General features: G+C 43.8%; 1 protein-coding gene across 1 annotated transcript; it reads left to right on the top strand.

Annotated features, from left to right (window-relative positions):
* Positions 1–1,283: 1,283 nt before the first annotated feature.
* Positions 1,284–3,684, top strand: LOC308238198 (disintegrin and metalloproteinase domain-containing protein 1a-like; the record flags this gene model as incomplete). Its single annotated transcript, XM_080649867.1, has 2 exons — positions 1,284–3,578; positions 3,631–3,684. 2 exons carry the CDS (start codon positions 1,284–1,286, stop codon positions 3,682–3,684), a joined length of 2,349 nt encoding a protein of 782 aa, XP_080505993.1.
* Positions 3,685–15,705: the final 12,021 nt, after the last annotated feature.

Below are 15,705 nucleotides of genomic sequence, written 5' to 3'. Positions count from 1 at the left end.
TCACCCTATTAGACCATCTTCTTGTATATGAAGAAACAAATGTAAGAGTTTTGTTGTAGAGCTAGTAAAAGGTAGAAGCTCCATCCCACCCCAGGTATAATTGGATGTATTTGTCTACTGCCTCATGAGCCTTTCCCTTCTGTTAAAAACACAAAAACAAAAACGTGACCAGAAGACAATTGATATGTCCTTACATGCCCAGAACATACCTTTTTCCTCATTGACTCTAATGAAACAACCGCCTTACAAATGGATGCTGCTTTCTATTACGAACCTACCACATGTCATTTATTCATTAAATAAGTAACTCTGGTTCATCAACTTTTGAACCTGGATGTATAAGGATGAATACAGAAGTGGCCACTGGATACATGTAGGTGGCTTTCTAACACAGGAGATATCTAGTCTTCAACTGGCATGATTTTAGGATAACAGATATGTTAAGGTCATCCAGAGAAGGTCCGGGGCCGGAGTTATCAGCCCATGTGCCCATGAAAATCACACATAGTAGAAGGCTGCTCTGTTGGCATCTCTCATGCACATTTTTCAACAACGTTATAAATAGAACATGAGAGACTGAATTTGGATTATGTTAAAAAATTGTAGTATTGTACCGTGACCCATGGTCAAAAGCCCATTTGGGTCTATCTGGAGCACAGAGAAGCCACCCCTTTGCCTTATCTAACACTCTGGCCTGAGAGATGTGCATATCACTATAAAGCCTTATTGAGGGAACAAACATCGGGAGTTTGATGCCCTAGTGTTACAGAGCAAGTTTTAGAAGAGGGGAAATGGGCCATGGAGTGTGCCCACCAATGATCTCCAAGCCCCCTGTCCTGGAACATTAGGAGTTGGCCGAGCAACGGACACAGGAAGGGTGGCATGGGGGGTGGGGTGGGGGTATTCCATATGGCACAGTTGAGAAAGGCTCAGAGGATTTGCTTCCACTGACAAGTTACAATCTTGCATTTCAGAGTTTGCAGTCCTTCATGATTATATCACCATAATATGAGAAGGACTATTGCCAAGGATCACTGAAGCTAATGCTGTGGTAGAAAGCAACAGAAAGACACTATCTGAAGGATAACACAGAAGTCAGAGAGACTAGAAATAACACAGACAAAGGTAGGCAGTTGCTCTCAGAAGAAGGTAATACCGACCCTTTATGCAGCCATCATATACCTGGACCTAACCCCAGAGCCTAAGGGTCTGCATATCAAGGAGCACTTCTGCTCAAGGACACAGGCCTTGCATCAGCCATGTCAGTGGCCACCTTTGGGACTATGTCAAGGGCTGGCTCTGTGAAGGACTCTGCCTCCTCCTGGCCTTCTCTACAGGAGAACCAAAAGGTTATGAATGAGACTAGCAGAGTGCTTCAGACCTGGGATGTCCAGATGAAGGCCTTGGCACTAGTACTGGTGCCAGGATCTTCACGGGTCAGGTTGGGAATTGTGCTGATGTTGGTACTGAGTTTCCTGCCAAGCTTGTGCTGTGACCTGGAATCAGTTTATTCCTCATCCTATGAAATAGTCATCCCCAAGGCTCTGACAGTTGAGGAAAGGCAAGACCCAGTGGAAGAGGCATCTTATGTGATATCTATGCAGGGCCAGAAACAGCTGATTCACATGAAAGTGAAGACAGACTATTTTATCAAGAGCTTTCCAGTCTTCAGCTACCACAATGGCATCCTGGGACAAGAAGTACCTTTCATCTCTCATGACTGTCACTATGAAGGCTACATAGAAGGAGTCCCGGGTTCTTTTGTTTCCATCAACACCTGTTCAGGCCTCAGGGGCATCCTGATTAAGGAGGGAAAATCCTATGGCATCGAGCCCATGGACTCTTCAGAACGGTTTGAACATGTGTTGTACACCATGGCCCATCACGCACCAGTCTCCTGCAGTGTCACTTCCCAAGACAGCCCAGTGGTGTCCGCCAGCCGACAACAAGGGAGCAGGAAGCCTGGCGGTCCACAGGAGCTGTCCTACTTGTGGTCACTCACCAAGTACGTGGAGATGTTTGTTGTGGTCAACAACCAGCGGTTCCAAATGTGGGGCAGTAACGTCAATGAGACGGTCCAGAGAGTGATGGACATCATTGCCCTGGCCAACAGCTTCACTAGGGGAATAAACACAGAGGTGGTGCTGGCTGGAATGGAGATTTGGACCGAGGGGGACCTCGTAGAGGTCCCAGTGGACCTGCAAGTTACACTTGGGAATTTCAACAGCTGGAGACAAGAGAAGCTCCTCCCTCGTGTGAAGCATGATGTTGCCCACATGATTGTCGGACAGCATCCTGAGCAGGGTATGGGACAGGCATTTCTCAATGGTGCCTGTTCAAGTGGTTTTGCAGCAGCTGTTGAATCCTTCCATCATGAAGATGTCCTCCTGTTTGCAGCGCTCATGGTCCATGAGCTTGGGCACAACTTGGGTATTCGGCACGACCACTCAGCCTGCATTTGTAAAGACAAACACCTCTGCCTCATGCGTGACAATATCACCAAAGAAAGTGGCTTCAGCAACTGTAGCTCTGACGACTTCTACCAGTTCCTCCAGGAACACAGAGGGGCCTGCCTATTTAACAACCCTCAGCGGCACAAAGGCCGCTTGCGTAGGGATTCCTACTGTGGAAATGGTGTGGTGGAGGGTGAGGAGCAGTGTGACTGTGGTTCTGCCTGTTACACTGACCCGTGCTGTGACCAAACATGTAGCCTGAAGGGGAGTGCAGAATGCAGTGATGGACTCTGCTGTTTTGGCTGCCGATTGAGAAATAAGGGATTCGTGTGCCGTTCTGCTTCGGGAGAGTGTGACCTCCCAGAATATTGTGATGGTATCTCTGCAGAGTGCCCCACAGACACCTATAAGCAAGATGGGACATCCTGCGGTAGACTGCACCACTGTGTTGGGGGTCAATGCAGAAACCCTGATAATCAATGCATGGCTATGTATGGGGACACTGCACGGTCTGCCCCAGAAAACTGTTACATTTCATTAAACAGCAAAGGGGACCGGTTTGGAAACTGTGGCCGTCCCACCTCAGCAATGTCAAGATATGTTAAGTGTTTCGATGAAAATATATTTTGTGGGAAAATTATATGTACAAATATTAGACGGGTTCCAGCCATCAAACCCCATCACACACTGATCCAGATTCCTTATGAAGAGGACTTCTGCTGGAGCTTGGATGTCTATAACATTACTGATATCCCTGATGAGGGAGATGTGCACTCTGGCACTGCTTGTGCCCCAAACAAAGTCTGCATGGATTACTCCTGCACCGATCATGCTGTGCTCAAGTATGACTGCAAACCAGCAGAAATGTGCAATGGGAGAGGAGTTTGTAACAATTTAAGGCACTGCCACTGTGAGGCTGGCTATGCACCGCCCAACTGCAGAACCCCAGGAAATGGGGGTAGTGTGGACAGTGGTTCTCCTGGCAAAACAGAGAATGAAAATCCAAGTGAGGATGAAGCTAACAGTTACAGTGCTGATCATGAAAATTTTGGCAGAGGTGGTGAGAATACACATGAAATCAAAATGAGGAGCCCATTACTGTTCATAATCCCCTTGCTTATTCTAGTAATACTTTTTTTCCCTTTTTTTTATATCTGCATTGTTTGTTTTCTTTTAGCAGTACTCTGTGGTCTATTTATTGGTGTCGGAGTTAAAGTTGGAACGGATTTAGCACAGCGCTCAAAAGAGGCCCCAGAAGAAAGGGAAGAATCAGTGGCAAAAAAGAGAAAAAAGGCATTAAGGGAGGAAAACCCAAAGGAAGAGAATGATTAGTGATAGGAAGAAGTCTTCTATAGCAAGCACTTCATACACTTGGTGGAAAGAGGCTCAGTAGAGCGAATGTGAAGTGGGCATTGGCAGTAGAAGTGGCTCTGATGGTGATTGTAAAGACTATAGAAATGTATTAATGTAAAGGAGAGATTTTCTTCTGTTTTTTACTAATTAATTATATATGCTTATGTAAAAGCACTTATAAAACATTTTACTATATTTTCCATTTCATGAAACCATTTAAATAAACCTTTCTCATGGATCATTCCCATCAATTTCTTATCTTAGTTCGGACAATTTCTGAATCATCAGCTTTTCAGAGAACGCCACCTTAGCTCCTCTCCACCAGTTCCCACCCCACCCCAACCTTACCCCCCACTCTCCTTGTCCATAAGTGTAAGATTTTTGTCCAATCTCTTCCCGCACCCTCCACACTTCCTTCCCCCCGAGAATTGTCAGTCTACTTCCTGAGTCTATTATATTCACCAGTTTATTCTGTTCATCAGATTTTTTATTCACTTTATTTTTAGATTCACTTGTTGATAGACATATATTTGTTGTCACTTTGTTGTTCATAATTTTTTATCTTTACCTTTTTCTTCTTCTTCCTCTTCTTAAAGAATACCCTTCAGCGTTTCAGATAATACTGGTTTGGTGGTGATGAACTCCTTTACCTTTTTCTTGTCTGTGAAGCTCTTCATCTGCCCTTCAATTCTAAATGATAGCTTTGCTGGGTAGAGTAATCTTGGTTGTTGGTTCTTGCTATTCATCACTTTGAATATTTCTTGCCACTCCCTTCTGGCCTGCATAGTTTCTGTTGAGAAATCAGCTGACAGTCGTATGGGTACTCCCTTGTAGGTAACTAACTGTTTTTCTCTTGCTGCTTTTAATATTCTCTCTTTGTCTTTTGCCCTTGGCATTTTAATTATGATGTGTCTTGGTGTGGTCCTCTTTGGATTCCTCTTGTTTGGGGTTCTCTGCACTTCCTGGACTTGTAAGTCTATTTCTTTCACCAGATAGGCGAAGTTTTCTGTCATTATTTCTTCAAATGGGTTTTCAATATCTTACTCTCTCTCTTCTACTGGCACCGCTATAATTCTTATGTTGTTACGCTTGAAGTTGTCCCAGAGGCTCCTTATACTATCTTCATATTTTTGGATTCTTTTTTCTTTTTGCTCTTTCAGTTGGGTGTTTTTGCTTCCTCGTATTTCAAATCTTTGACTTGATTCTTGGGATCCTATAGTCTACTGTTGAATTTCTGTATATTATTCTTTATTTCAGTCAGTGTATGCTTAATTTCTGACTGGTCCTTTTCCTTTTTTTTTTTTTTTTTTTTTTTTTTTTTGCATTCTCACTAAGATCTTTCAAGGTTTCACTAAGTTTCTCGGAGCTTTCTAGAAGATTCTTGAATAACCTTATAACTGTGGTTTTGAACTCTATATCCAGTAGTTTGCTTTCCTCCATTTCTTTCATTTGTGACATGTTTCTTTGTCTCCACATTTTGGCTGCTTCCCTGTGTTGACAGAGTGGCCTTTTGTGTTAGGTGTCCTAAAGGGCCCAGTGGCTCTGCCTCCCCAGTCACCTGAGATGGAGGCTCTTGGTGCACCCCTTTGTGAGCTGTTTGCACAGTCTTATAGTTAACCCTTGATTGCTTTGGTATCAAAGGGGGGAATTGACCTCCAGGCCAGTCGGCTGTGATGACCAGCTGTGCCTACAGTGGAAGAGCTGCTGTGCAGTAGACACCCTTATGGGGCAGGACTTGCTTCAGTGGGGCTTTGGTGCTCACTGAGTCTGCCCCTTGAGTGTGTCTCTTATGGATGTGAAGAGTTGTAATCTGTTATGGTCTCACTCTGACCACTGGGTCCGCTGGCTCTTGGATCTCTAAGGAGGTGCAAGGTCAGCTACTGTCTGGGGCAGCCCAGCAGGAGCTACAGAGACATCTGCAGATTCCTCCTCTTTGTATGCAGTTTGGAAGTGCCCAGATGAGGCCCAGCTGTGAAGCAAAGGCTTTGGACCTTCTTTTGGAACCTCTGGGGCTCTCTGACCCAGCTGCAGTTTGTTTTAAGCAAAAGAACAGGCCATTCATATGCAAAAGCCGATGCACACAGCTTGGGTGGGGTTGTAAATTGGGTGGGGCAGGGTCTCTGGGAATCACCAGGGTGGAGCAAATAGCAATTGCTGCCAGTCAGCCCTGAACCAGAGAAGTCTGGTTCTCCATGTCCCACGCCCCCGTGCAGGAACAATAATCGCTGTGAGCCCCTCTAAAAGAAAGCTGCCCTCACATTCCTCTCCTGATGCCAGACAATCCAGTTTCTCCCTGTATGTGCCTGGGTCCCTCAGAGTCTCTCCCGGAACTGGAGTTCAGACCAAGATGGAGATTGTATCTCCCTCCCGATTAAAAGAGCAGCACATCCAGGTTCCAGCACTTTCCGCGCCTCTGCACCTCTTACCAGTCTCAATATGCTTTCTTCACCTCTCTAGTTGTGGAACTTCCACTCAGCCAGCTTTCCTACGGTTATGGGTACTAGTTGTTCTGCCGATTAGTTGTGGTTTTAATGTGGTTGTGAGAGGCAGAAAGTATATGTGTTTACCTATGCCACCATCTTGGTTCTCCTCACCCATTCACTGTCTTCTTAAAAATATTTTTGTTTTATTGATTTCAGAGAGGAAGGGAAAGATAGAAACATCAATGATGAGAATATCTGATCAGCTGTCTCCTGGACATCCCCTACTGGGGATCCCAGAAATGTGCCCTTGACCAAAATCGAACCCAGGACCCTTCAGCCCACAAGTTAATGCTCTATCTATTATGCTGAACCAGCTAAGGCATTCATTGTCTTAATTTAACCCTCTCATTCACGCTATTGGACCATCTTCTTCCACAGGAGGAAACAAAGACAGAGTTTTACTCTAGAGCAAGTATGTCAAACTCATGGCCCACAACGAATATTTTTGAGGCCCAGCCAATATAATGGTATGTAAGAAATGGTTTAATAAAAACTTTGTAACTTAATTTTTACATTATCCTATTGTACATGGTCTACACTAATAAAAGAGAAAGATGCAAATTGACTGTACCTTCACAATGCCCACTAGCCAATCAGGAGTGAGTATGCAAATTAGCAGGACCTAGATGGTGGCGGCCACAGAGCCAGCCAGAGCAAGTGGGAGGTTTGGGTCTCCCCTGGCAATGGAGGAAGCCAAGCTTCCTGCCATCCAGGCAGGCCGCAGAAGGAGGGGCCTGTGAGTGGAGGACACGGAGCTGGCCCAGGCAGGCGCTGAAGGAGGGGCCTGCAAACGGACCTCAGCCCCTTACCCAGGCTGGCCATGCCCCCATGGGTGAGGGTCCCCACTGGGGGGCATTGCCAGCATGCAAACAGCCATCAGCCCCTAACCCAGGCTGGCCAGGCACCCCAGCGGGGACTCCTACCCTGAAGGGGGTGTAGCCAGCCTGAAAACAGCCCTCAACCCCTCACCCAGGCTGGCCACGCTCCCCCAGCGGGGACCCTCACCCCATGGGGGCATGGCCAGCCTGCAAACCACCACAGGCCTCTTGCCCAGAATGCCCCACCCCCCAAGGAAATCCCCACCATGATCCAGGACACCCTTCAGGGCAAACCAGCTGGCCCCCACCCATGCACCAGCCCTCTATCTATACTAATAAAAAGGTAATATCCTAATTAGACTCGGAGACCTTCCAGGAGACCTTCCAGACGTTCTTCTGGACAAAGCCATGGTGGTGGGGCTGAGGTAGAGGCGGTTAGCAGCCAAGAGGGGAGGGCAGTTGTGCTCAGGCCAGGATGGGATGGCAGTTGTGGGTGATCAGGCCAGCAGGGGGGTGGGCAGTTGGGGGTGAGCAGGCCAGCAGGCAGAGAGATTAGGGGCAATCAGGCAGGCAGGCAGGTGACAGTTAGGATTGGATCAGGCCTAAACTGGCAGTCAGACATCCCTTGAGGGGTCCCAGATTGGAGAGGGTGCAGGCCGGGTTGAGGGACACCCCGCCCGCGCCGTGCAGGAATTTCGTGCACCAGGCCACTAATTATTAATAATGATCTACAATGTTTGGTAATGACTGATTACTATAATCGTGTTGAATTCATTTCCCTTATGGACCTTACTTGCAGGTGTACCATTTCTCTCCACTAATACTAGCAGCGAATATTTTAGCAGCTGATTATCAGGTAATTAGTATTGTACTGACTTGTTTGAACAAGAAATGTTTTGCTTTCGAAGAACAAGAAAAATAGGTTTATTTGCATTATTAATTTGTGCAGTTAGTTATTCAGGGTCTGGTAAGTTAATGTTCAAGAAAAATATAATTTTTTTATTAAAATTTTCTATTATTTTATGTTAACAATTACTCATTTATTTCAGCCCTTTGTATTCAGCATGTCTCTATAGAAAAAATACTACATTTTTTTGAAAATTGAAGCTTTTGTTTTTTTGCGGCCCACATAAACTTAAACCTTATATATTTGGCCCGTGCTAGCCTTTGAGTTTGACATGCTTGCTCTAGAGCTAGTAAAAGGTGGAACCTGCATCCCATCCCAGCTATGACTGAATGTACCTTCTCCACTGCCTCATGAGCCTTTTCCTTCAGTAAAAAAAAAAAAAAAAAAAAAAGTGACCAGGAAGACAACTGACATGTCCTTACTTGCCCAGAACATGGCTTTTCCCTCACTGACTCTAATAAAACAAAAGCCTTACAAATGGATGCTGCTCTCTATTATGAACCTACCACACTGTGTCATTACCAGTCATTGTTAGTGCAAGTGTCCTTTCCCCATTCCATTCTGACATCATGGAGGGGCAGGTTTGTATCTTGTTCAGGTCTGAGGGCCCCGCTGATTGTAAGTGCTCAGTAAATGTTGACCAAGGGAAGGACTTAACCAGAGCCAACCTTAGGATAGGATGCAATTCTGCTAAGTTTTACATTAAAAGATTGCAAACAATTTTTATAAAATATTTTACATTTTGTAAACTAGTTATGTTTAAAAACTTAATTTCAGAATAAAATTTTGATATTCAATTGGCAAATTTCTCATTGTTTTTTCAAAAGCAAGATCAGACTTCCACCAAGAATGTTTGCAAAATAATGACTCTTTAAAAATGTCTAAGAGCCCTGACCGGTTTGGCTCAGTGGATAGAGCATCGGTCTGTGGACTGAAGGGTCCCAGGTTCGATTCTGGTCAGGGGCATGTACCTCGGTTGCGGGCACATCCCCAGTGGGGGGTGTGCAGGAGGCAGCTGATCGATGTTTCTCTCTCATTGATGTTTCTGGCTCTCTATCCTTCTCCCTTCCTCTCTGTAAAAAATCAATAAAATATATTAAAAAAAAATATCTAAGAAAGATCCAATACCACTTTTATTATTTAATTAATTATGGAAGTCTTGCATGAGGTTGTGCTAGAGTGAAATAAATGAGTATATAAAGTTCTCGAATCACTTTGTAACCGACAATGGCATGGTGGCTCTTCTCACAGTTAGGAAATATCTTTTAAATTATTTAAAAAGAGAATATCAGAGGTGGATTAATGACTGACCACGTTTTGCAACCTCATGCCTGTTTCATTGTTATAATACAACTGGGCTCTCTCACATCCTTACTAACATACCCCAGACACTAGTTTTGTCCCAACAGTCTGGAGTTCAGGAACTTCCATTGTTTCCCCCATTATCTAGAGTAGACAATGTAAACTTGCTATGGCATTAATGTGCTATGACAATTGGGTGGTCCTGTCCATTTCAACTACTGTCTCCTATGACTTTTGAAAAGAAGCATTTCCTCAGATCAGTATGTCTAACAGAAAGAACCTCTGTGCTCATTCCATACCATAGCCACTTCAGACTCTGGGTTTTTCATCATAGTCTTGTTTCCACTGAATGATCTTGCTCTTCCATATGCTTATTTAGTTCAGCTCTCACAGCTCCAGTGAGGCTCTTGAAATTGATCCAGCACAGCATCCTCTATTCTACTGAATGAAGCATGGGTTCTCTTTGAGGATACTCATGAAGAAAACCTACGGGGAAACTCAGTCTGAAACAGACCATCAAACGGCTGTTTTCTACAGAACAGGGATATGTAAGCATTGCTGCGTTGAGTGAGATTTCTAATTGGTACTGTGAGAGTGAGAAATGTGTTTGTTTATTCATGAATCATGTTCTCAGAATATCAAATTCTGGAGGTACTCATGAATTAGTGGAGAAATGGAAAGAAATCTTGTAGGAGATAAAAGGAATAAACTCTGAAATCACAACATTTCTTCTAGTAATTCATTCTGTCACCTAATAATCATGAGGTGGGTAGTAGTGCAGACAATTTCACAGGAAAAATAGAAATTAAAAAATAGAAAGACAGAGTATGAGAGTCAGGGAACAGGAGAAAAGGCTCTCCCAGGTGCTCTCCAGAGACCACTTATCCACACAAATCCATCCTTCATAGTTCTGGGATAAATTAGGTCATTGTAGAACTAAAGAAAATCACATAGCCGAAACCGGTTTGGCTCAGTGGATAGAGCGTCGGCTTGCGGACTGAGGGGTCCCGGGTTCGATTCCGGTCAAGGGCATGTACCTTGGTTGAGGGCACATCCCCTGTGGGGGGTGTGCAGGAGGCAGCTGATCGATGTTTCTCTCTCATCGATGTTTCTGGCTCTCTGTCCCTCTTCCTTCCTCTCTGTAAAATATCAATAAAATATATTTAAAAAAAAAAAAGAAAAAAAAAAAGAAAATCACATAAATATGCCAAAGAAAGCAAAGGCTACCTGTAGAGAGTGCCTGGGAAGGCACATGGGCATTCTTTAATTATTGTCAGCTGAACCCAGTGGCCTTTGCAAAGCTATACCCTGGGAACATGCTTTGCCAAAAAGGCAAGAGTGTTATCAGCTTGACCTTCATTTCAGCCCAGGTGTCAGGTACTGAGTTTTGATATGTAAATCCAGTCAAGCACCAGGAATGCTTGGGCCTACTCAAGAATGCAAATAATCTCCTTTGTCTTGACTTTTGGTGAAACTTCCTGGTATTTGGGGGTATAAAATAAACACACTGTCGGCTATGGGTCACTGTCTCTCTCTCAGAAGAGGGCAGCGGTCCCACCCAGTTCCCAGCTTTTTCCTTCTATCTCTGTGTCTTGTCTCTTTCTTTCATGTTTCTCAATCTCCAGCTCCTCTACTTGAAGAACCAGATCATCTTTCTTTCCGTGCTGGACGCGGAAAAGAGAGACCCCACCAGCTACCAATTAATCCTTTGCTTTTAAAAATTACAATGGATCCCAACTTTCAGGTAACTGATGTGCCTTGATTTAACAAAAGCTCACAGATAATTTCTTTATAGGAAAACTAAAACAGTTGCAACAAAATGATATCAGTATATCAACTCCTCCAACTACTGAGAGTCTACACTAAAGTATTCAAATTTTATATAATAAGGCACCTAAAATAAGAACCTATGTTTTATTCATAAATTTTTCCAGAACAGATATAATTTTTATTGCTTTCTCTTGTCATGTTAGATGTTTTTATAAGCACTGTAAATATATTAAAATGTTTTATAAAACAATTCAGGCCTAAGAGAAAAGAAGAGTCACTCTCTCTCCTAAGTACTGGGAGAGCCCTTTTCTTCTCCTTGGATGTTCAGTGCATGAGTGCTGTGCATGCTTTGAGTTTTGTGTTTTTCCAGCCTAACAGATCCAAACAGGAAGAATTTCCCAGGAGCAAAAAAGTAACCTTTTTTAAAAGAAGAAAGCCACCTTTCTTCAGTGATGTGGCTTTCATAAAATCCCAGGTGTTACTTTCTGGCTGATTGGCCTTACACATGGAACTTCACTTCCTGGGCCTGGGTTTTCTTTTTAGTAAGATGGCCACACAAAGGATGCTCTCATAGAGTGGATGAGAGATTAAATTAGATAGCCTGTGTACATTCTGTAGTGCAGTACTGGGTATATAGTGGCTGTTCAAATAAATTCTGAGATCTAAAATCAAATGCAATGAACGGTGTAAGATTATGTTATTAATCATATTTTGTTTGGCATGATAAAATTAATTCACAATCAAGTTACAATACTGAATTTCCTTTATACCTATAGCATTCTGACCTGCCATTTGGTCATTTATAAACACATTCTATTTCTTCTACTAAATTGTAAATCTCAGGGGGAAAGGAGCAAGATTTGGTTAACGTGGCAATCACTGCCTTGGGCCCAGTTATGAGTAAGACTGGTAGGCATTTAATTCTTTTCCTCAGAGCCCAACTCAAGACACCATGACTTTAAAAGCATTCATGCTTTTTGGAAACGAAATCAAGGATTCTAACTTTCTTCCCTTCTGACCATATCCTCAATCCTTATGTGAAAATGATTCAGGATACCTCTTGCACAGATATCTAAGTAAACTGAGGGACTGATACATATTGCTACCCCTCATTCATTTATTCACTCATCCATCCACCCATCCATTCATTCCACCACTAATGAGTCTGTACCTATGAATTGTTCTAGTTCTATGGAAATAGTAGTAAACAGGACAAAATCTCTCTGATCCATTGAAAATTTAAAAAACTACAAACCTTCCCTGAGTAGGTTTGGAATAATGGGAGCTAAGACAGATTGAGGGATCACTCCAATCATTATGTAAATAAGGAACAGGCAGGGGCAGAGCAATGGGCAACTACAGAAAGAGCGACCTTCTTTGCTTTCTCTGGCGGGAGGGGGAAAGAAGCCGCCGACTGCACTGAACCCCAGTTCCGACTGCAGTGAACCTCAGTTCCGGCGGAACCCTGTGGACCCAGGCTCATACAGGGAGAGTTTGGACTGTCAGGTAGAGAGAAAGGCACCCGGAGACTCGGAAACTTGGAGACTCAGGGGAGCCGCGGCGGCAGGGGTCTGGAGGCGCAAGTGTGCACAAAGACTGACTGCGGAGGTTACCATAGGCTGTCCCTGGCGGAAGGGGGTCGGGGGCTCCTGACTGCACTGAACCCCAGTTCCGATTGCACTGAACCGCAGTTCTGGGCGAGCCCCTGGGGACCCACACTCATACCGGGGAAGTCTGGACTGTAAGGCGGAAACTCGGGAACCACGGAGGGCAGAGGTCTGGAGACTCATGCAAAGGCAGGGCTGACGGGAAGCCAAGACTGTCTGCCCCGCCCTGAGACTCTACCCCTTCCAAGCTGAGCACAGAGGCTTTTGCAATCTGGCAAGGCTAATCCTATAAGGCTGTCTCCAGCACCGAAAATCTCCCAGTGTAGACACAGCTAATCCTCACAGCCAACTGGCCTGCAAATCAATTCCTCCCAGTGATACCAACAACAATTAAGACTTAACTACAACAAGGCTGTACACACAGTCCACAAAGGGGTGCACCAAGAGTGTTCACCTCAGGTTAACTGGGGAGGCCGACCCACTGGGCCATACAGGAAACCTAGCACACAAAGCTACTCTACCAACTCAGCAAAGCAGTGAAAAATGGGGAGACAAAAAAACAGATCACAAACGAAAGAAATGGAGGAAAACAAACGACTGGATATAGTATTCAAAACCATGGGTAAAAGGCTCTTCAAGAATATCCTAGAAAAGGCTGATAAATATAACGAGACCCTCGAAGATATGAAAAAGGACCAACTAGAAATTAAACATACACTGACTGAAATAAAAAATATTATACAGAGACCCAACAGCAGACTAGAGGAACGCAAGAATCAAGTCAAAGATTTGAAATACAAAGAAGCAAAAAACACTCAACCGGAAAAGCAAAAAAAAGAAAAAAGAATCCAAAAAGTTGAAGATAGTGTAAGAAGCCTCTGGGACAACTTCAAGCGTATCAACATAAGAATTATGGCGGTGCCAGAAGAAGAGAGAGAGCAAGATACTGAAAACCTATCTGAAGAAATAATGACTGAAAACTTCCCCAACCTGGTGAAAGAAATAGACTTAAAACTCCAGGAAGCACACAGAACCCCAAACAAAAGGAATCCAAAGAGGACCACACCAAGACACATCATAATTAAAATGCCAAGAGCAAAAGACAAAGAGAGAATATTAAAAGCAGCAAGAGAAAAACAGTTAATTACCTACAAGGGAGTACCCATACGGCAGCTGATTTCTCAACAGAAACTATGCAGGCCAGACGGGAGTGGCAAGAAATATTCAAAGTGATGAACAGCAAGAACCTACAACCAAGATTACTCTACCCAGCAAAGCTATTATTCAGAATGGAAGGTCAGATAAAGAGCTTCACAGATAAGAAAAAGCTAAAGGAGTTCATCACCACCAAACCAGTATTATATGAAATGCTGAAAGGTATTCTTTAAGAAGAGGAAGAAGAAAAAAGTAAAGAGAAAAATTATGAACAACAAATACATATCTATGAAGTGAACCTAAAAATCAAGTGAATTAAAAACCTGAGGAACAGAATAAACTGGTGAATATAATAGAATCAGGGGCATAGAAAGGGAGTGGACTGATAATTCTCAGGGGGAAAGGGGTATGGGGGGTGTGCAAGAAGAGACTGGACAGAAATCGTACACCTATGGATGAGGACAATGTGGGGGGAGGTAAGGGCAAAGGGTGGGGTGGGAACCGGGTGGTGGGGAGCTATGGGGGGAAAAAGGAGAAACAATTGTAATAATCTGAACAATAAAGATTTATTAAAAAAAAAAAAAAAAAGGAAAGAAAGAGAGACCTTCTGAAGTGTGCCAAGCTGAGTTCTGGAAGCTTGTGGGAGAGTGATTGAAGTGCTGGTGGTGAGAAGGGGTTGATCTGGGAATATTATGAGGTTGAGCTAAAAGGATTTGTTGATGAAACAGATGTAAAGTGTGAGAGGATGGTAGTAAAGAAGGATGTCTTTCCAGTAGCTTTGCCCTGAGCAACTGCATGAATACACTTGCTATTTACTGAGATGTGGATGCATGTGGAAAGAGCAGGGGTTGAACATGTTCTTTTTGAGATGCCTGTTAAACACCCAAATTGGCTCCTCAGCTATGAAGCATGAAGATTGTGTCTGGAATTTGGAGATAAGTCAGCTAGAGATGTATACTTGAGAGTTGTCAGCTTATAGATGACATTTCAAGCCAGAATGGGGTGAGGACTTAGCTCCATAGCATTCCATGTGTAGATGTTGAAGTGATGTGAAGCATTCAGGAAAGAAGTGGGCGACAGAGTAGCCAGTGTGGCTGGAGTACCAAGAGAGTGTTGTCTTGAAAACCAAGAGAATAAAGTGTCTCTAGAAGATTTATACACTACAAATCCAGTCCATCCACAGATTCTCTTGACTCTACCTTCCAAATATATCCAGAATGTGACCTCTGTTCACCACCACCAACTCTCCAATGCACTGCACAAGTCACCATTAACTCCCTGATAGCCAACTGCAGAATTCTTTAAAGGGTCTCTCTGATTCCTCACTGGATCCCACAATGGCCTCTTTTGAACTCAGCAGGCAGAGTGATCCTTTTAAAAATTAAGTCTGAACATATCCATTATCTGTTCAATGTTGCTGGTAGGTCCATAAGGGGAGGAGTGAGTGTTGATCATTTGATTTTACAGTAGAGAGTTTTTCATTGGCAACCTGGAGTGGAGCTGTTTAGATGGACGGTAGGGAAGAAAGCTCATTCCAGTGGAGTCAAAATATAAAGGATGAGTCAAAACACATTTCTAAAGGTGTTCAACCTCATGAATATTCAGAGGAAAGGAGATTATATAGCTAAAAGGGCATATCACACTATGCAACCACAGGATCCTATCTAATAAAAGAGTAATATGCAAATTAACTATCACTCCGTTACACCCATAAGCCACGCCCACAAGCCAATCAGGAGCGAGTATGCAAATTAACCCAACCAAAATGGCTGCAGCCTTGGAGAGAGCAGGAGGGAGGCTTGGGTTTCCCTGGCAATGGAGGAAGCCAAGCTTTCCGCACACCCTGGCTGGCCCAGG

This window comes from Plecotus auritus (genome assembly GCF_963455305.1).
Source record: "Plecotus auritus genome assembly, chromosome: 13".
NCBI lineage: Eukaryota > Metazoa > Chordata > Mammalia > Chiroptera > Vespertilionidae > Plecotus > Plecotus auritus.
The sequence above is the reverse complement of the archived record's forward strand: the minus strand, read 5'-3'. Positions and strand labels throughout refer to the sequence as shown.